This window comes from Oryctolagus cuniculus, chromosome 1, assembly GCF_964237555.1.
Source record: "Oryctolagus cuniculus chromosome 1, mOryCun1.1, whole genome shotgun sequence".
NCBI classification, from domain to species: Eukaryota; Metazoa; Chordata; class Mammalia; order Lagomorpha; family Leporidae; genus Oryctolagus; species Oryctolagus cuniculus.
In genome coordinates, this window is record NC_091432.1 from 93,964,533 (window position 1) to 93,985,837 (window position 21,305).

At 56.2% G+C, this 21,305-nt stretch overlaps 1 protein-coding gene and 2 long non-coding RNA genes across 4 annotated transcripts; 2 read left to right on the forward strand and 1 right to left on the reverse strand.

Moving 5' to 3' along the window:
* Nucleotides 1–1,434: 1,434 nt before the first annotated feature.
* Nucleotides 1,435–10,805, reverse strand: LOC138847140 (uncharacterized). The gene is made up of 4 exons (XR_011384783.1): nt 10,458–10,805; nt 9,927–10,101; nt 3,088–3,232; nt 1,435–1,747 (listed from the first exon to the last, which is right to left on the reverse strand). It is a non-coding gene; the product is annotated as an uncharacterized lncRNA (long non-coding RNA).
* Nucleotides 10,806–10,952: 147 nt separating this feature from the next.
* Nucleotides 10,953–13,394, forward strand: LOC100340551 (serine/threonine-protein kinase MARK2). 2 transcript variants are annotated; one of them, XM_070064936.1, is made up of 3 exons: nt 10,953–12,537; nt 12,641–12,703; nt 12,957–13,394. In XM_070064936.1, exons 1-3 carry the CDS (start codon nt 11,445–11,447, stop codon nt 13,283–13,285), a joined length of 1,485 nt encoding a protein of 494 aa, XP_069921037.1. In that variant the 5' UTR covers nt 10,953–11,444; the 3' UTR covers nt 13,286–13,394. The 2 variants fall into 2 exon arrangements, with proteins under 2 accessions (XP_069921037.1, XP_002708470.2); XM_002708424.5 differs by lacking the exon at nt 12,957–13,394 and adding an exon at nt 12,804–12,945.
* A 1,390-nt stretch (nt 13,395–14,784) lies between these two features.
* LOC127491837 (uncharacterized) lies at nt 14,785–18,964 on the forward strand. The gene is made up of 3 exons (XR_007920781.2): nt 14,785–16,258; nt 17,045–18,737; nt 18,841–18,964. It is a non-coding gene; the product is annotated as an uncharacterized lncRNA (long non-coding RNA).
* Nucleotides 18,965–21,305: the final 2,341 nt, after the last annotated feature.

Consider the following 21,305-nt stretch of genomic DNA (forward strand, 5'->3'; position numbering starts at 1 on the left):
CGATGGCAGGAGCCAGGTGCTTCTCCTGGTCTCCTATGGGGTGCAGGGCCCAAGCACTTGGGCCATCCTCCACTGCACTCCCGGGCCACAGCAGAGAGCTGGCCCGGAAGAGGGGCAACTGGGACAGAATCCGGCACCCCGACCGGGACTGGAATCCGGTGTGCCGGCGCTGCAAGGTGGAGGATTAGCCTAGTGAGCCGCGGCGCCAGCCTGGAAGATATCTCTCTCTCTCTCTCTCTCTCTCTCTCTCTCTCTCTCTCTTTTGTCTGCCTCTCAAATAAAATAGAAGTAATTTAAAATGATTTCTTCAAAAAGAATAAAATTCAGACCCTTCCCCATAGACAGAATATTCATTACCTAAGGTTGGTGGTGGGCCAGGATTTTCTTTGAAGATGAGGATGGTAAATGGGGAATAAGAGGTAGACATGGACCCCGGGCCTGGTTGCAGCAATGACAGATTCAGATTTCCTGAGCAAGCCATTTGAGAGATGTAGGAGTCTGTTTTCTTTTCTGTAATGTGAGCAAAGAGATCCGGAACATTTTTAAATTATTTGTTTTCATTTTGTGTGAAGATAGAGAGACTGTAAGACACAGAGAACAAGCTTCCGTTTGCTGGCTCATTCCCCAAATGCCAGCAGTGGCCAAGGCTGTCTGGTAGAAGGCAAGGGCACAGCACTCAGTCTGGATCTTGTCATGCAGGTGGCAGAAACCCGCATAACTGAGCCGTCATCTGCTGCCTCCCAGGGTGTGTGTTAACAGGAACCTGCATCAGAAGCGGAGCCTGGACTGGAGCCCAGGCACTCCAGTGTGTGATCAGGGTGACAGAGTAGCGTCTTAGCCAGTGTGCCAAATGTCTGCCCCACCCTGAGCTTTCTGGAAGCAAAAATGAGTCAAGTTACAACGAGATAATAGGAAGCCCAGGACACAGTGTGATCTCTGGGGTAAGGGGCAGCAGGCCCTGGGATTGGAACTCCTGGGGGAGGTTGTACCCTGTGCTGTCCTTCGTAAGATCAGACGGTTCTGTACCTTCTACCAGGTGGTGAAAATTTGCCCTGGTTGCTGTTCATATTGGCAGAAGAAGGAAACAATGCAGTCAGGTCATCTGAAAACCGGGGCCTGACATCGGGGCACTGTGGGTTAAGCCACTGCTTATGACTCTGAGATCCCGTATTTGAGCACTGGTTTGAGCCTTAGCTGCTCCCCTTCTGATACAGCTCCCAGCTAATATGCTTGAGAAACCAGCAGATGATGGCCCCAGCAGTTGGGCCCCTGCCACCCTTATAGGAAACCCAGATGGGGTTCCCAGGTCCTGGCTTTTTTAATTTAATTTAAAAAAAAATTTTTTTTGACAGGCAGAGTGGATAGTGAGAGAGAGAGAGAGAGAGAGAGAGAGAAAGGTCTTTCTTTTCCGTTGGTTCACCCCCCAGTGGCCACTGCAGCCAGCGCACCGCGATGATCCGAAGCCAGGTGCTTCTCCTGGTCTCCCATGGGGTGCTGGGTCCAAGCACTTGGGCCATCCTCCACTGCACTCCCAGGCCACAGCAGAGAGCTGGACTGGAAGAGGAGCAACCGGGACAGAATCTGGCACCCAACTGGGACTAGAACCCAGTGTGCCGGCGCCGCAAGGCGGAGGATTAGCCTATTGAGCCGTGGCGCCAGCGATTCCCACACTTTAAATGGAGATTTTGCGACCTGGGAGTGATCTGGTCTCAATGATGGTCTTCCCCATTAGGTAGCTGCTTACCACCTGTGGGCCAGAAAGGGCGAGAGAGTCCGTGTACACAGCCAACGCCACACGCCAGCCGTGAGGGAGATGACACAGACAGCCCCAAGCCTCCAGCAAGGCCCCTTGGCCAGGGCATGCGGGAGGCGGGGCCTGCGGCGTGCAGGGGGCGGCACTACAACACCTGTACTTCGAGGGCATAGTTAGAGATGAGGGGTGCTTGCTGGCTGCGGCCCGGCCTGAGCACTCAGAGTGGCAGTTCCTCAGCGGGCGAGGCCGGCGGCTGGGATCCCTTCTGCTCCAGCCCAGGGCCCGCAGAGCTCCGCCCAGGAGAAAGCAGGGGTGCGGCCTTGAGACAGGAAGGTGACTCCAGCTGCACTATGCTGCTGTGGCCATCTCACGAGAAAACTTCCGGGGGCAGGCCGGGGGTTACCACGCGGGGCTTCAGTGAGATGTCTTCCACGTGGGTGGGGTGGAGCTGGCCTTGGGGACAGCAGCCAGCACCTTCACAGTGACATCCCAGCTTCGAGTAGCGGTCACCACCGGTATTCACAGACACACACACACACACACCATTAATGGCTCCCAGTGCTCCCTGGACAAGCTGTACCTTTCTGTGGCCTCAGGCAGTTGGGGCAAGGTTGGGATCCGCAGCCCGGCCTGATCCTCACGCAGCGTGGGGGACCAGCCAGCGCCCCACGCACTGAACTGTAGGGCCTGGGGAGGCCCCTGCTGGCCTGTGGTGGGCACAGGGAGTGCTGAGGGGCAGAACTGAACCAGGCCTTGGAATCCGGGTGGCACCCAGGGGCAGGGAAGTGGGAAGAGGTTGCAGAGCGTGGCCGTGGCGGGGGGGGGGGGGGGGGGAGGGCATGGCTCAGGTGCCCTCTCCCGCCCTGTTCCCCCTCCCCCTTGCCTCCCACCGGGTTCTCTGGAGACCTTCAGACCGGGCTGAGACTGAGTAACCAGCGGCACTAGGCAAGGGTGCCAATGTCCTCCAGCTAGCTGGGTGTCCGCAGTAGCCAGGAGCCCTCTACCATGTGGGAGCGGGGGCCTGCATTGTTCATTTGATTTAACTTCAATTTCAATATAAAGCATCACATGGCTACCGTATCGGACTGCAGGAGCCTAAGCTCGCAAAGGGCTGAGGGAGCTTCAGAGTGGCATGACAGCGCCCGTGTCTCAGACTCTCTGCTCTTATGAAGGCTTCCTGGAGGAAGCGGTTCCTAAGGCAATGGCGCAGGGTGGGGGCGGGCAGGGGAGTTCGTGCCATGGTCCCAGGGCCACCGGAAAGCCTGGTGAGGACCGAGGGCCTCGGCCCTCCCTTCTCTGCTGGGGCAGGGGAGGCTGCTGGCGTGGCGTGTTACCTGTGACTGACGAACACTTCTTGCACGAGACTCTCCGTGAAACGCGATGACTCTTTCCCCAACACAGCCGGCTCCTTGGAATAAACTTCCTCTTGCCAGCCCACGCCTCTGCTGAATTGGTGGCCCGACGGCCGGCATCAAGCGCCTGATGGGGAACAGGGAGGGCAGTAGTTATGTCCCTCCCACAGGCAGCAGCACAGCAGCCCCAGGGTGGGGGACGTAGGCAGCACAGGGCCCCATCAACATATTTCAGAAAGCCTTTCTCTGACCTCCTGCATTCCCGCTGAGGTCGCCGCTGGGCAGGGCGGAGCCCTCATCTCCCCAGGAGTTCCTGACTCATCCAGGAAAAAAAAAAAAAAAAAAAAAAAAAAAAGAGAGAAACTCTCTGAAACCAGCTCCAAGGTCCGCAGGAAGGGCAGGCTTGACCCTCTGCTCTGGGGGCCGGGGAGTGAGTCCGGGAGAGATGGAGCAGCACAGCTAGCGAGCTGGGCACACAGCGAGGAAGGGACGGATGGAGAGGGAGGGAAGAGCTGGCACAGACACCCAGCCCGAGCAACAGGGCGAATGGACACACGCACACCAGGGAGTGCAGCCAACGCAAGCCAGGAACAAAAGGATGCACTAGGGATACACACGGCTGGAGGAGACTGGCAGGTGCCCCGAGGCAGGACCGAGACACCCAAGGACTCGAAAACAGATGGCAGCCTGAGACCACAGGAGAGGTGGGGTGGGGGCGGGGGTCCCTGAGGGTCGCGCTGAGCTTCCCGCACACCCACTGATGGCACTGTCATATCTGGCCACGAGGAGGCGGCATTGCTCCAGCCAGCACCCACCAGCCAGGGGTTTCGACTCATAAAAGATGGACAAAGCCGGACTCCTGGCTTAGTGGGCAACAGACTTGGAAAGACGTGAGATAGGAGGACTCCGATCTTCTGCACACTGGCCTGGCTTGTCTCCGGTGCTCACCCTAGGATGCCTTCCACCTGCACCTGCCCTCTACACTCCCAGTGCCAGCCGCACTGTTCTGACCCCTGCCTGGGACCCTGAGCCCTGGAGGCCCCTGTCTCGATCTGAGGGTCTGAGGGTCGCAGGGCCTGGTCCCTTCCTCATAGACTAGACCCAAAGCTCACTGCCCTTCCATCCGGGGTCGGGCTGGTCCTCTGCTCAGCAGCAGCCTACAGGGCAAGCGTCCAGCCCAGCTGCCAGCTCAGGGTCACGCGGGGCTGCACTGAGTTCTGGAGCCTTCAGCGAACAGCCCAGCCGCCGGGCACAGGGTCGCTGTGAACCAATGCAGCCCAGAAGCCCGCCGTGGGGGCCGTCTCAGCCTCGGGCCTGCTCGGCCTCTGCTCTCCTTCCCCGCCCGCCCCGGCCTCAGTGCCCACGTCCGTCTCTTGCCGGAGCTTTCCCTGCCTCCTGACCCACCCCCACCCCTTCCTCCTGGTGTCCCTGGTGTTCCGTGTTCACAACACAGACCAGCGAGCGGCCACAGCACAGCCCAGGGCCCTGAGCCCAGTCGGCACCCTCACTGGCCCGACCTGGTCTCAGCACCCAGTGCCGCCCTCCATCCCTGTCCCCCTGCCCAGGCCACGCCTCCACCCTGCTTTCCTCCCACCTTGCACCCTCCACACTGCTCCCTGTTGAGCTGCTGCCTCTACCTTCCCACCCGGAGTCTACCTGGAGCACCCCCTTGCTGGCAGGTCCCCAGGACTTCCTAAGGCACACAGAGTGGCCTCTCTGTGAGCCCAGCTGTTGGGAGCAGCCAGAGGAGGAGAGCAGACCAAGCCTTTGGGCCCAAGGAGGGGTGGAGGGACCGCTGGCTCCTGGATGGCTTCAGCCAGGCCAGGCCCAGCCCAAAGCTCGAGGCCTCTGCATCCCTCAGCACCCTCGTCTGAGTCTTGCAGGTCCCCGTGGTCCTGCTCAGTGGCAGACCCTCCACCCAAAGGCACCAGTAGCCCCCTTCCCCACAGAAGGATGTCAGAATCCAAGCTTTCTCTTATGTCTGAAGATGGCACGTGCACTCACACCCACCACATACACAGGCTCACACCCTCACACACTCATGCACACATTTCCACACATACACATATGCACATGCATGCATGCATGCAACACATGTGTACACACATGTCCACACACACACTGTGTATCTAAGAGCACCCCTCACACCGGGTTCTACCTTGCACTCTCCTGATTTATATGTGAAGAATTTTTTTAACTTTTATTTAATGAATATAAATTTCCAAAGTACAGCTTATGGATTACAATGGCTTCCCCCCCATAACGTCCCTCCCACCCACAACCCTCCCCTTTCCCACTCCCTCTCCCCTTCCATTCACATCAAGATTCATTTTCGATTCTCTTTATATACAGAAGATCAGTTTAGCATAGATTAAGTAAAGATTTCAACAGTTTGCTCCCTCACAGAAACACAAAGTGAAAAATACAGTTTGAGTACTCGTTATAGCATTAAATCTCAATGTACAGCACACTAAGGACAAAGATCCTACATGAGGAGTAAGTGCACAGTGACTCCTGTTGTTGACTTAACAAATTGACACTCTTGTTTATGGCATCAGTAATCAACCTAGGCTCTTGTCATGAGTTGCCAAGGCTATGGAAGCCCCCTGAGTTCACCGACTCTGATCATATTTAGACAAGGCCATGGTCAAAGTGGAAGTTCTCTCCTCCCTTCAGAGAAAGGTACCTCCTTCTTTGTATATATGAAGAATTTTTATGTACTCTTCTGCCATTCTCTTTCCCATGGACACTTTATTCTTTTTCATAAGCAGTTCCTGGTGGCTGGGAGCCTCCAACACTGGGTCCCTCTGTCATCCCCACCCCTTGCTTGGGATTCTGGGCCATGGCCCCACCCTGAGGGTCTCAGGGAGGCCAGGACAGCAGCCATGCCCAGTGACTGGTGGGAGAGGTGGGCCCCACCCTCCTCCATCCCCACCTCCCTCTCACTACTTCCTGCCCTGGGTGGGCCCAGCCCTTGGCACTCTGGCTGAGGGACACAGGGACAGAGGGAGGCAGCCATTGTTCCCTGACATCAGCTCCTCTGGGGTGCAGGGTGTGGGGACCCCGGCCCCGCCCATGAGGGCAGCTCCCCCTGCCCTGGGGGCCTTCATCCATTGATGAAATGTCCTGGCAGCTCTGGAGTCTAGGCAGCAGGCCACTGGGGGAGTGGACACTGGACGACCTCTGTGTCTCTCCTGGTCTCTCTGTAGCTCTGCCGCTGAAATAAATCAATAAATGTTTTTCAAAAAGTGATAGGGAAGAAAGGCCCCTCCTTTGTGGGACTCTGTGTGTGCATGTTGGGGGGGCAGGCTTCTCTTGAAGTGAGTCATCAGCCTCCCCAGCTGTCATTTACACCGCACTCCCCCACCCCCCGGCCCCATTACTAGAATGGCGGCAAGGACAGGGACTGAGGAAACCAAGTGTCCACGAGAGCTTGGGGAGAACTGGAGTGTGTGCCTTCCGGCCGCTGTGGGGCGCTGGGGGCCTCCTTTCCGGTTAGGCCTGTGTCCACTCCCTGGCCCGGCCCTGCCCAGGAGGAGGGGGTGCTGCCCTGAGCACGGGGACTGGGACAGAATCCTCACCTCAGCCTGTGCACAGCGCCCCCACAGGAAGACACTGGGATTGCCCGTCAGCAGTAGAAGGAAGAAGCAGGCTGGGTGGCACTCAGAGTGAGATCCTGTGTGGCCATTGGAAAGGATTATTGCCCCACACAGACACATGGGGGAACCCACCCCCAGTGCTGAGCCAAGGAAGGAGGTAGCCTCAACTTAGAAAATGTGAGCTGGAAAAGATACGCAGACACTGAAGGATCTCATGGGATCTGAGGGTGCCATGGTAAACCTGCATTAGAACTGGGATCAAGAACTGCAGGAAAGGATCAGCCCCAATCATTCATTCATTCCCTCTCTCTCTGCCCTGCCCCCAGCCCCTTCTCTCACCTCTCTGTCCCTTGGACTTCGTCTTGGACTTCGTCTTGGACACAGGCTCTCTTCCCAGGAGAGAGGGCTCCCACCATCCTGGCATTCACAGCCCCCACTGGAAGCCCTCCAGGAGAGAGAACTCTTCCTGTACCTGCGTCTCCTGCCCAGCAGAGCCCTGGCATGGACGCCACCTGCATTATGAGCTCATCCAGCTCAGGCACTGTGACCAGGGGTGGCCACCCAGGGGCTGTGCCTGTGTCCCCTGCCCTTCCTGGCCACGGGTGAGGGTGGGGTTTCGTGTCTGGCTGCCCAGCTAAAGTGACATTGTGTAGACTCTCTCTGGTGATGAGTAACCTGGCTGTCACTGGTTCTGCATGTCCGCCCCGTTAGTACATGGTCCCCAGCAGACTTTAGCTGGGTACAAGAGCTTCCATCAGTTCAATAAAACACATTCAACACACGAGCAAATTATTTATCACCACCCAGTGACACCAAGTGTGACAAAATGTTTGTGACACCTCTCTGAGGATGAACAGAACCCCTGACACTATATTTGGAGCTGATACGGATACTATATTTGGAGCAGGAAAGAAACCTTGGTTCTTGGGGGCTGGTGTATGGCACAGCAGGCTAAGACACTGCTTATGATGCCAGCATCCCATAATTCAAATGCCTGTTCAAGCCCTGGCTCCGAGCCAGCTCCCAATGTAAGCACTTCCTGAGAAACCAGCAGAAGATGGCCCCAGAACCGTCCCCTGCCACCCCCGTGAGAGACCTGCATTAGTTCTAGCCTTTTTGAAATAATTTACCTTATTGCTTTGAAAGGCAGAGTTACAGAGAGGGAGGGAGGAAGAGAGAGAGGGTCAGAAGCACACACACACACACACACACACAGAGGTCTTCCATCTTCTGGCTCACTTCCCAAATAGCCACAATGGCCAGGGCTATGCCAGGCTGAAGCCCTGAACCAGGAGTTTCTATCAGGTTTGCTACATGGGAGAAGCAGCCTAAGCATTTGGGTCATCTTCGGAAGCTTTCCCAGGCCCATTAGCAGGGAGCTGGATCGGGGGTGAAGCAGCTGAGACTCAAACCAGACCCATATGGATGCCAGCACTGCACCACTGGCTTAACCCATTATACCACAGTGCCAGCCCCACAGGCTCCTGGCTCAAACCAGCCCACCTGGCCATTGCGGCCATGTGGGGAGTACGCAGAGGATAGAAGATCACTTGACTTTTCAAATAAATAAATCTTAAAAGAAGCCTGGGCTCCAGCACTGTGCCATAGCAGTAAAGCTGCCGCCTGTGACACTGGCATCCCATATTGGGAGGCTGGCTTGGGTCCTAGCTGCTCTGCTTCTGATCCAGCTCCCTGCTAATGTGCCTGGGAAGGCAGAGGAAGATGGCCAACTACCTGGGGCATTGCCACCTGCTGGGGAGACCTGGCTGGAGTTTGGGTGCCTGCCTTCAGACGGGCCTAGTCCAGCCATGGTAGCCATTTGTGTGGGCTGTGGCAGGTGAACCACGGATGGAAGATTTCTTTGTCTCTTTTGCTCTGTGTGTGTGTGTGTGTGTGTGTGCAATTGTCGCCCTCTTTCTGTTACACTGCCATTCAAATAAATAAAATTTAAAAATGAAATAAAGTCTAAGAAACACATTTTCCTAGGAGCTTCCTTTAGGATTGACACTAAGAGCCCACGGAGATTCCACCCCCTTGTTTTAGTCCAGCGTGGACAAGATAGGACTTTAGCAGCATGTTGAGGCTACTGCTGAGCAGAGCTGGGGGACACAGAGTCTCGGGGCCATCACATACCTCGGGGGAGATGGATTTTCTAGAACCAGGTGGGTGTGCAAGGCTCCCACCAGCACTGGGGAGGAGCGATGAGAATGGGAGCTGGGGCTGTCTCTCGTCCTTACGGCCACGGCTTTGCAGTCCGGATGGGAACTCAGCTTTTCTAGGGCTGTGCTACTTGAAGGCACTTGGAAAACTTCCAGGAAACGGAATTAAAGGATAAGACTGTTTGGTGCCAAACTTCATGGTAAAAGTTTGCTAAGTAATAACTATCAAGTTTCAAAACTGGTTTGGACCTAAATAAAAAATGAATTCTATTTTTGTGGTGACGTTTAGGAAGTATCCTGTGTTTCATCTTTATTTATCTGCCATAGAAAAGTCAAAATTTGGGGGCCCGTGCTGCAGAGTAACAGGTAAAGACACAGCCCAGGGTGCAGGCATCACCTATGGGCACTGGTTCGAGCCCTGGCTGCTCCACTTCCTATCTAGCACTCTGCTATGGCCTGGGAAAACAGTACAAGATGGCCCAAGTCCTGAGACCCCTATCTCCATGAGGGAGACCTAGAAGAAGCTCCTGGCTCCTGGATCAGCACAGCACGGCATTTGTGGCCATCTGGGGAGTGGACCAGCAGATGGATGACCTCTCTCACTCTCTGCACTTCTGATCCTGTGTAACTCTGCCTTTCAAATCAATCAATCAATCAAAGAATAAAGAGAAAGAAAAAAACCATAGAAGTAAGATTGGTATTACCTTTACTTAATGGAAAACAGTAACAAGAGTCATCCTACTTTAATTTTTTTGGCTTAAGTAATGAAACTGTAGTGAGAATTCCTGGGGTGCTGGTTCTTTCCTCCCAGCCTTGAGGCAGGGACCAGCACTGCAGGAAATCACAGATAAATCATACCATGCAATGTCCCTGGGCAACCGGAGGAGGGGTCATCTCCCCAGGGAGGGTTCCTCTCCCAAGAGGGCTTAGGCAGTCGGTGCAGAGGGACCACCATGTGTTCCTGGGCCCACGGCTGTGCTGGGCCCTGGGGGCTCCTCAAGAACTGCAGGAGACACCGACATGCCTGCTGTGTGGGGCGGGGGTTCCCGGGCTCATTTCCTACCTGGGAGGAGGCTGTGGCTTCCTCGGGAGAAACACTGGTCCTGAGGGCTCAGCACGAGGCTGTCCCAAGGAGACAGATCCGAGGCTGTGATGCGGCCAAGTCTCATCGTTTCTGGGCTGTGCAGGTCTTGAGTAGTTGAAGCAGGGAGTCTGATTTTCTTTTTCTAAGTTGTATTCTATTTGTGCGAGCGTGAAGAGGGGAAAGAGAGTGCTAGTGAGGGAGGGGGGAACTCCTCCATGCTCTGCTACAGCCCACAAATGGCCTCCAGGACTAGGCCAGGCTGAAGGCGGGAGCCAGGAGTTTTGGTTGTTGTGACAGGAGCCCAGAACCCCAAGTGCCTGGCAGAGGACAGTCTCGGAGGATGTAGCTTTCTCGGCTGCCACTGATTGGGCCTTCCCTGTTTGGACTGCACGGACTGCACTGCCTTCTGGGCTTCCAGGGTTTCTGCCTCTCAAGAAATCTGACCATGACTTAGGGGGAAAGGGTGACAAAGCCACCTTCCTCTCAGCTCTGGAGATGCGGACAGTGTACCTGGCCATGGTGTCTTGGGCAACAGAACACGTGTTGAGTTTACCGAGGCCAGAGAAGTTGTTCCATCATTCAGAGACCCATCACTCAGAGGGTAAAGGCAAAGGAGGGGATATACTAAGTGGAGACACCAGGAGGTCTTCGAAAGACACAATTATCACCTTTTACACTAGAAAAGAAAAGACCACCGACGCACCATACTAGTTTGAATTTCTCAAAAATTAAGTATCAATCCCTATCACCAATCAAAGGCAAAAGCTTTTAGGGTATCTTTTTAATTTAATTATAAAATTCCTGCAAAAACCCCCGTGAATTATCTGCAGCTGTGATTGGTCAATTTCTTGCTCTGACTTCATAATGCCTCACTGTTAGGAAAGTCATATTATTACAGAGTTCCTGGCTGGGCTGGGATTGGTCCGTTTCTCGCTCTGACTTCATAAGGCGCCACTATGTGAGGTGAGCCCCCAAAAAGTATATATGGCCGCTGCGGGGCCTGGGTTTTCGTCCGCCTTACCCAGAGAGCACTCTTTTGTGATCTGTGTAACTAGGACCCATCTAACCAGCCTTTGCGCTCGTTGGTGTTGCTTGTGCGTTTTCTTGGTTGTTGGTTTCTGCGTCTGTTTGGTTTTTGCTTTTTCCAGTTTTATTTAGTTTGTTGTTTTCCTCCTCATTGTTGTTTTGCCCATTTGGCCTTTTTTTGCAGTTTTCTTTATTTTTGCTTCCCCCACTCTAGTCAGCTAGCACACTCAGAAGTATCAGCATTTGAGGATTTAGTGGCTTTTCCTCTTTGTTGTTTTCTGCTTTATTGAGATAGTCTTGCGGCTTCGCCTCTAGAGTAGTGAGAGTAGCTGGTGCTGTGTCTTAGTCAGCTGGGCAGTCAGGCCCCCGTGGTCCCTTTGTGTTGTAGGCAGTGCAGTGAGGGTCGGTGATTAGCTAGCGTGTGTCGAGCGGGTTAGGGAGTTGAGAGAGCGTAGTTAGGTGACCGGCGGCATGAAAGGCCCCTTGGACGTCCATCCTCCTCTGGACGGGTACCACTTTGTGGACGTGATCGGCCGGGGCGGCTTCAGCCTGGTGAAGCTGGCCAGGCACCTGGCGTCGGGCAAGTACGTGGCAGTAAAGATCATGCGAGATGCCTCTCCCAGCAGCCCGCTGTCCGCGCAGGGGGAAGCGGCCATCCTGAGGAGCCTGCGGCACGACAACATCGTGCGGCTGCTGGAGGAGCAGCACACGAGGAAGCACCTGTTCCTGGTCATGGAGCTGGCAACCAGGGGCTCGCTCTATCACTATGTGCAGCGGCACGGCGGCCTGGCCGAGGACGAGGCCAGGGCCCTGTTTGGCCAGGTGCTGGCCGCCGTGAGCTACTGCCATGGCCAGCGCGTGGCACACCGGGACCTCAAGCTGGGCAACCTGCTGCTGGACGAGCACATGACCATCAAGCTGGCGGACTTCGGGCTGAGCCTGCGGCTGGAGCGGGGCACGCTGGTAAGGGGCTTCAGGGGGACCCCCGAGTACTGCGCACCAGAGGTTTTCCTCAGGGAGGACTACGACGCTTTTAAGGCTGACGTGTGGAGTCTGGGGGTGGTGCTGTTTGCCATGCTGGAGGCCACGGTGCCCTTCCACGGCAAGAACATGCACAAGCTGCAGGACCGGGTGCTGTGTGGCGTCTATGTGGTGCCACGTGGCATCAGCCCGGCCCTGCAGGAGCTGCTGGCGTGGCTGCTCACCGTTGATGCCTCGGGGAGGCCCAGTGCGGAGGACGCCAGGACCCACTGGTGGTTCAGCCCCAGCCGAGAAGTCGCCCAGGAGCACGAGGAGGACGCGGTCACCCTGCTGCAGCCCCTGGGCGTTCCCCGGGACCCAGAGGCTAGGGAGTACCTGGCAGGCCTCGGGCTACTGCCAGGCATGGGGACCGAGGGGACGCCAGGCCCTCAGCCCCAGGACCCCGCGTCCCTGCCCGAGTCCTCGCAGAGCAGCAAGCGCCCCCCCATAGAGGACGACGGCTTGGCTCTGGTGTCGGTGTCCCGTGACAGCATGGCTGTTGGCTACATTTCCTCCGCACAAAGCGACTCCTCCGAGGCCCCCAGTGAGTCTTGCCCTCTCCCTTCCCAGCCCCTCCTGCCTTGGGCCCTCCAGGAGCTGAGTCCAAGGCCCCTGAGGTGACCCCACTCTTGACTCTCTCCTACCAGGCCAGCCACAGCAGGAGAGGAGCCCTGCTCCCAGCGCCGCCCCCGACTCCTCCGAGCCCTCCAGTGAGTCTTGCCCACTCCCCACATCCCCTGCCACTTTGGGGCCTCCAGGAGCTGAGCCCAAGGCCCCGAGGTGACCCCACTCTTGACTCTCTCCTACCAGGCCAGCCACAGCAGGAGAGGAGCCCTGCTCCCAGCGCAGCCCCCGACTCCGCCGAACCCTCCAGTGAGTCTTGCCCTCTCCCACCCAGCCCCCGGGTACTCTTTGGCTGAGCCCAAGGCCCCCTTGGTGACCCCTTCTTGGCTCACCTACCAGGCCAGCCACAGCAGGAGAGGAGCCCTGCTCCCAGTGCTGCCCCCGAGCCAGCCTCCAAGGTGTCGCCCTCCAGCCCCAGTGCCAGGAGCCCTGTGGACCTCGCAGAGCCAGAAGCCGCCGCAGCTGCCCGTGAGCCTGAGGGGGCTGGGACCACAGCCACCGCAGCCACCGCTGCCACCGCTGCCACCACAGCCAGCGCCCAGGGCAAGAGGCAGGGCCGGCGCGGGGTCGGCAGGAGGATCCTCCGGTTCCTGCTGAGGGCGTGCCGCATCCTGCCATCCCGAGGGAGCGGCCCTGGCCTCCGCTGCTGCAGAGTGGCCCCCAAGTAGCCTCGCTCCACCCCCGTCACCAGGAGCAATGCGCAGGCTGAGTTGACTGAACGTTTTTCTTTTCGTGAGCATTTGCAAATGCTTCTCATGAATAAACTTCACCTTTGTGCATGGCTTTGGTCCCGTGTGATGTTTGGGTCCCTGTGTGTACCGTGGGGAGGTGATGGAGGCATGGGCGGTATTGTCTTTCTCATGGAAAAACAAACACTGGGCGATCACACCCATGTGGGGATCACAGAAGGGGTGACATCATAGAAGCAGAGCATAGAGTGACACCTCCCAGAGGCTGGGTGGGAGAGAGGGAGGGAGGGGCAGTCACTCGTCCACATGGCACAGGCACACGAGGGTCGGGGTCTGAGGTCTCTGGCACAGCAGGGAGGTCCCAGTCCACAGAGCTGTGCCTTGCAACAGAGCTGTCAGTGTCCTATCTAACATCTCCTGCGTCGTCAAGGGAGAACACGACCCCATTCCCATGCACCTGACCTCATGGGGTATGGGACCCACTGACTCTGCAGTCCAACAGCTGCAGGTGAAGCCAGGCAGGACGTCCACGCTGCTGTGTGCCCGGCCTGCCCACAGTGAGGCCCAAATGCAACAGAGGACACGGGCAGGCCGAGGACCTGGTTTTAGTTCAGGAGGCCCCTGGCAGCACCCAGGTCTTCCAAGTTCCCAGGGAATTGAAAGAAAGGCTTGAGACCTACTGGAGAGGACAGGACCCTTCTGCCCCACCTGGGGACACTGGAGGATGCGACCTCCCCCACCCCGGTCTTCCTCACTTCCACATTTCTGGGGCAGGTAGGCTGTGTTTAGTGAAGGAGCCTTCTTCCAGATCTGAGGTTACATGGATGCTCTGTGCACAGAACTGGGCTGCGTGGGCTCCGGCAGGTGCTCCCGTCACACATGCAGTGCCTCTGGAAAGTTCCATGGGGAAGTGACTCAGAGAGTTATCAAGGTCACCCCAACGAGTGACCGGTGCTTCACAGCTGTCCTGAGTGGCAGGGCTCTGAGCCATGTGCTGGGCATAGGAGACCCTGTGACCCCCGAGCTGCACGTTACCTGGGTCCCACCATCAGAAGTCCCGTGGGAACCCCAGGTTCTGCTGGCGAGTGTGCGTCTTCCCCAGGGCCCACTGCACAATGACAATGGCCCAGGGACCAGGCCCTGTCAGGGGTCACAGAGGTGGCCTGGGCGAGGCCCCCAGGAGGCTTGGGTTGCTGACTGCACTGCTGAGCTCCTGACCGGGCCCTGTGCAATGTCTGCGGCCTCTCCACGCTGGCATTTCAGCTTTGAGAGCTATGGAAGGAGCAGTCCCTCTGGGAGGCTTGGCCTGGCTCCCAGCCTTAGGCTTGTCTCCAGCCTGGGATCAGGAGGGCGATGGATAGCAATGACAGCATAGCAGAGGGCTGGTGGGCTGGTGGGCTGGTGGGCAGAGAGCTTGCAAATTAGGACAGGGTCCAGGGTTCTGGTGACCTGGATTCCCACGGGAGGCATGAGGCTGTGGTTGGGGAAGGGTCTCGGGGCATCCACCATCTCAGGCTTTCCTGTGCAGGGACCAAAGTGGTCATGGGCAGGATGTCCCAGGGCCTCCTGGTCACCTGAGCTTGTCCTGACCCTGAGAGCAGGGCTGGGCCAGGCTGGCAGGCCTGTCGCCCTGGGTGGCCCCAGTGGGAGAGAGGGAGAGATCTTCCATCTGCTACTTTACTCCCCTACTTTACTCCCTACTTTTACTCTGGCAATAGCCAGAACTGGGCCAGGCCACAGCCAAGAGCTAGAATCTTCTTCCAGGTCTCCCATGTGGGTGGCAGGTGCCCAAACACTTGGACTATCTTCTGCTGCTTTCTCAGGCCATCCCATAGTCCAAAGATTTCTCTACCGCATTCCTGGATCTGCGTTGGCCCAGCAGGAAAGGGAGAAGCCAGAGGGAAGGGACTGCCCTGACTTTTAAGGGCAGGAACAGAGCCGTGCGCACATTGCTCCATTCACCTCGTGAGTGCCCACCCGAATCTGGTGGTGTAGCCCACCCAACAACTGGGTAGGCTGAAAATGTAGTCTCCATTCTGGGCAGCTAGATGCCCCACTAAAATGCGGGGCCTCAAAGTTTGCAAGAACAGGGAGATGATGACTAAGGGGGCACAGCCAGCAGTCCCTGTGCTCCCAGAGCGAGGAGGAATGGGACTCGACCCCCTGTCTGAACAGAGGAGAGGGAGGGGCAGGCGGCAAGGAGAACCGCATCAACTCACATGGCGGAAGCTGACTGCACGGGCATGAAGGCTGGTAGGACCTGGAGCAGACCCCACTCTCTCCTTGCTACACATCCTGTCCATTTCTAGAAAGCAACACTTAGGAACAAGAAACTAGCACACAGCGTGACACATACAATGAGTGAGCACTCTGACTGCATTCGCTAGGATGGCTCTCCAGGAGAAGCTATGGTGCTTACTTAGAGATTCTCTTGAGGAGTATGGGAGGCGCTTGGGAGCAAGGATTGGCAGGACTCTGAGAAAGACAAGTGGTGCCAGGGTGGGAAGCACCCAGGAACCACACCGCATGGGCTGGGCCGGGGTCCCCACGCCCTGCACCCCACAGGAGCTGATGTCAGGGGACAATGGCTGCCTCCCTCTGTCCCTGTGTCCCTCAGCCAGAATGCCAAGGGCTGGGCCCACCCAGGACAGGAAGTAGTGAGAGGGAGGTGGGGATGGAGGAGGGCAGGGCCCGCATCTCCCACCAGTCACTGGGCATGGCTGCTGTCCTGGCCTCCCTGAGACCCTCAGGGTGGGGCCATGACCCAGAATCCCAAGCCAGGGGCAGGGGCAACCGAGGGGCCCAGTGTTGGAGGTGGAGAGAATGCTGTGCACGGCGTCCCACAAGGCATTTGGACGTCAGGAGCTGTGCTGGGCTGCTGCTGCTCTCAGTGGACATGGATGAGGAATGTGACGTCTCTGGGGTGGTCCAAGCATCATCCTCACAGCCTGTGTGAGTCTCTGCAGGGTGGGGCTCTTGGGGAGCTTGTTTTTCACCTGTGCTGGCCCTGGTCTCCTGCGGGCCACGCCCCAGCCTTCTGCTTTCTCTGCGTCTCCCCTGGAGTCCCATACAAGGGTGCTCACTGGCTGATGCCTACACAGGGGATGATGGCACGCAGGGGGAGGAGTCCAGGGACTGCAGGCGGCCAGATGGTGGGGTGTGAGCATAGGGGAGGGAGGGCTTGGAGCTGACTTAGGAGTCGCATTTCCCCTGGCAGCCCTGGAAGCCTCTGCTGGGTTCTTAGTGGTGCAGAGGGGAGATCAGAGAAGTGCCCGGGGGCAGTCAGGATGGGAGGGGCAGTGGGGGGAGGGAAGCGTGCACCTGCTGCAGGAGCTATGGGGGCAGCTGTCCTGGTGAGGGCTTGGACCAGGTGGGGACAATGGGGGCAGGCGGGCGCTGCCTCTGTGAGCCCCTGAGGAGGAAGGGAAGACACCTGGGTGCAGGACAGGCAGGAGGTTCTGGGCATTGACACCCGGCAATGGTGCAGAGAGGAAAAGGGGAGAAAGGAAACCAGGGATTTCCTAATGCACTAAATTCTGTCGCTACCACAGAATACCTGGCACTGGCCATTTATTTATTTGTTTATTTTTAAAGACACTTACTTAATAGGCAAGTTCCACAGAGAGGGAGAGGGAGATAGAGAGAAAGAGACATGCTCCGTCCACGGCTTCACTCCCTAGATGGCCACAACAGCCAGGGCTGAGCCTGACACTTAGGTTGTCTCCTCTGCTTCCTCAGGTGCATCAGCATGGGGCTGGATTGGAAGTGGAGTAACTGGGACACGAACTGGCGCCTACACAGGAGTTACCCACTACGCCACCGTGCAGGTTCCCGAAGTGGTCTCGTTGTACCTTCCCACCCAGAGTCTACCTGGAGCACCCCCTTGCTGGCAGGTCCCCAGGACTTCCTAAGGCACACAGAGTGGCCTCTCTGTGAGCCCAGCTGTTGGGAGCAGCCAGAGGAGGAGAGCAGACCAAGCCTTTGGGCCCGAAGAGATGTGGAGGGACTGCTGGCTCCTGGACAGCTTCAGCCAGGCTGGGGCCCAGCCCAAGGCTCCAGGCCTCTGCATCCCTCAGCATCCTTGTCTGAGTCCTGCAGGTCTCCGTGGTCCTGCTCAGCTGCAGATCTCCACCCAAGGTCACAAGTAGCCCCCTTCCCCACAGCAAAATAAACAGAGTCCAAGCGTTGTCCCCTGTCTGTGGATGGCACGGCACGTGCACTGACACCCACCTGCACACACATGCACAGATGTCCACACACACATATGCAGACACAACTGTATACACACACGTGCTCACACACATGTTGACGCACACACACATGCACTGGGTTCTATGTTGCACTCTCCTGGATTTATAGGTGAAGAATTTTTATGTAGATCTTCTGCCATTTTCTTTCCCATGGACACTTTATTCTTTTTCACAAGCAGTTCCAGGTGGCTGGGAGCCTCCAACACTGGGCCCCTCTGTCATCCCCGCCCCTTGCTTGGGATTCTGGGCCATGGCCCCACCCTGAGGGTCTCAGGGAGGCCAGGACAGCAGCCATGCCCAGTGACTGGTGGGAGAGGCGGGCCCCACCCTCCTTCATCCCCACTTCCCTCTCACTACTTTCTGCCCTAGGTGGGCCCAGCCCTTGGCACTCTGGCTGAGGGACACAGGGACAGAGGGAGGCAGCCATTGTCCCCTGACATCAGCTCCTGTGGGGTGCAGGGTGTGGGACCCCGGCCCCACCCATGAGGGCAACTCCCCCTGCCCTGGGGGCCTTCATCCATTGATGAAATGTCCTGGCAGCTCTGGAGTCTGGGCGGTAGGCCACTGGGGCAGTGGACACTGGACGACCTCTGTGTCTCTCCTAGTCTCTCTGTAGCTCTGTTGTTAATAAGGGGGAAAGGGTGCGGAACTCCTCTTTGTGGGTTTCTGGGTGTTTGTGTGTGCGTGTGAGCTAGGGGGTTCCCCAGGTGAGACATCAGCTCCCTAGCCGTCATGAAAACATGACGCTCCCCCTCCCCCTGCTACTAGAATGGCTCACGGGACAGGGACTGAGGATTTAGATGTTGGCAAGAGCGTGGAGAGAACCCGATAGTGTGTCCTTCCGGCCACTGTGTGTGGGCCTTCCTTTCTGGTTTGGGGGTGCTGCCCTGAGCACAGAGAATGGGACAATAATACTCACCTCAGCCAGAGGAACTGTGAAGCTCAGAAATAAGTCCCTTTTAAAATATCAATTAACCAATTAAGGTATCAGGTATTCTGTAATAGCAACAGATGAGTGGCCTAAACAATTTCTTCCCAGCCCAGCCTGGGAAGTTAGCGCTGGAGGAAGGTATCTCTGGCACCACATGCATTGAAGAAGAGATGGTATCCTGTTACAAAACCAGGAGTGTCAGTGACAACCATGTGTCTGAGGATACAGACAATACAGAAAAATATCCTGGGTATGAAATGGTTCTTGTTCCACATTACAAGGGATGCTCTGGAGTCCCGGGGGAAGGTGCTACAACCAAGGTCTAATACTGAGTCCTCTACTCTCCCTTGTAGTCCCAGGTGGGTCACTGGGCCTCTCTGAACTTCAGCTTCTTCATCCACCAATTTAGTACAATGGTAATACCTTCCCTACTGATTCTGCCATGGTGTTGATAAGATCAAATGAGATGTATATGAAAGTGAATAATAAAACATAATTTGTGTTGAATATTCTCATGCTCTGGTTTCCACCGGCTTCAGATGAGATTCCACTGTTTAGCAGAATGGCTTCAGTATAGAAGTTACTCATCAATTATTTGCTGGAGCATTGTTGATTTTGCTATTTATAAAAGAAGTTAAGTCAACTTGAGTACTTTCATCCAGAAGCTATTGGAAAAGATAGGAGGAGAAGGGAACAGGGAAAGAGATTCAGACCTTGTGTGGATCACACATCTTCCTGGGTGCCTACTTGTAGACAGCCCTGCTCCCCTGCCCTAGGGTGAGCCTGGGGGGGGGGAGGCGGTCTAAAAGACAGAGAGCAGAACAGGCAGGCAGTCAGGTGAGTGAACCCTGGGAAGGGTTCATGACCCCAGACTCCCTCCCTCACTGTTGTAAACAGATCTGTTATGGCATTTGCTATGTCTATTGTCCCTGTCACAGGGAACCGGCTCTCACAGCCATATTCTGGATCACAGAATGACCACATTAAGTTGACCACAGTTGAGTGAGTGATAGGCATCTGACCCAGGAGTACACAATCCACAGACTGGCCATTGGCCAGTGAGATGGCCTGTCATGGAAATTTCTCTCCAAAGATTAATGACTTGAGCAACATGAAAAGAACAGTTAGCAGTTAGCAGTGAGCACAGAGACTTAAGAGTCACAAGGTAAACAGAGACTGGGTAGGGGAGTGCAAGGGGTCATGGGTGGGCCACAGCTCTGAGAACACAGAAGCCATGAGCCAGAGAGAAGCTACATAGAGCAGAGAGTGAGGGAACCAGGTGAGGGAGGCAGAGAAGTGGACAGGCATGGAGAGGGCAACACATGGAGAAGAACAGAGACACGATAGTGAGCATGCTTTTCTGCCGCTGCTCAGCCCCAGAACCCTCACATCTGAAGAGCCGTCTGCCCTCTCCTCCCCAGGCTTGGCTCACCTTGGGGTTGGCTCCTTCCTGAGCCCACCCATTCAGCTTCCCCAAAGCACCTTGCAAGCCTGACTCGGTGGCTGGCATTCTGCTTTTCTTACTCCCATGTACATCCTCACCACAAACTCTGCAAGATTTGAGGACTCCTGATGGAGTCTGCTTCTTGCAATCCAGACTCTTTGACAACCAGGCTAACTTTGGGGATCTGTCAGTTTGAGCTTCAGAGCCCAGGTCTCAGGCATTTGTCTCCCAAAGCCGGGGGAGCTGAGTTCAGCCCTGTGGTCTGGAATCTTGAATCTCTGACATCTTTATTCCTGGAACCCCACATGAGATCCTCACCATTAGGACTGTCAAGGAATCCATGCAGGTTGGCTGGTCTTTGGCCATCTGTTCACCCATACTAGTTCCACTGTCCTCTGAGGACTAATATCAGCCAAATTGCCGCTAGAGGTTGGATAGCTAGAGATGGATGCTGAAACCTTAATGCAGGCTCTCTCCTAAAATTGGCAAAGCATGAAGCATGGGTGGAGGTTCCCCACCAACCTGCTCTAGCCCATACCTCCAGGGGCTCATGTACAGACATGGAGCCCCAGCTTTTAGGTTCAAGCTCCATTTACACCTCCACCACAACTTCAGTAACCACCCTGTGGCCCACCTTCAGACACAGGAGTCTGCAGGCCAATGGTGAAGTTCCCTGGGAGGCTGGACCCAGGAAAGAAGTTGCTGTAAACCTGGGAGGTAGCTCAGGTCTGTCTGGTGTTGGGTGCCAAGTACTTTAAACATGGTCCAGAAGGGTACAGGGTGTTGGGTGCCTGCTGTCTCTATTCTATCTACAGCCCCAACAAGAGCAGCAGCATTGCTCTGGTTTCTTCCGAGGCTGTAGATAAGAAGGACCGTCACCTGCACCGTGCTCACTGCGGCCAGGGAACACGTGGAAGTATGCTTCACGTATTATCTGATTGTTATGCAAGCCTCATTATCATTATTCCTAATTTGCACATGAGGGCACAAGGGCACAGAGAGATGAAGTAACTTATCAAGGAGCACCTGAGTGGCAGCAGTAAGATTCGAACCCTAGCAGTTTGGCCTCATGGTCTGTGCCATAACCATCTGGTCACACTGCCTCTGCAGCCCAGTGCAACTGAGGTTCCATGCTCACATCACATTCCAGCTGGGAACACCCGTGGGAGCACTGAAACCACTCTCCTTTTGTCCATGGCTGCCTCGCCTCAGCCTTGCCTGTTCAAGAGCCTCTCCAGGAGGAAATGTGGAAGAGAGACAGTCTACTGGGGGAAGACTGATGGGGCCAGAGTGGGGACAAGGTCAAAGCCAATACCTGCCCTTCACTACGCACTTGCTGTGGGATGCTCTACCTACAGCATCTCATTTAATCCT

Coding starts and splice junctions, on each gene's coding strand:
- LOC100340551 (XM_070064936.1), top strand. CDS start 11,445: ATGAAAGGCCCCTTGGACGTCCATCCTCCTCTGGACGGGTACCACTTT. Junction 12,538..12,640: donor CGACTCCTCCGAGGCCCCCA/GTGAGTCTTGCC, acceptor CTCTCCTACCAG/GCCAGCCACAGCAGGAGAGG. Junction 12,704..12,956: donor CGACTCCTCCGAGCCCTCCA/GTGAGTCTTGCC, acceptor CTCACCTACCAG/GCCAGCCACAGCAGGAGAGG.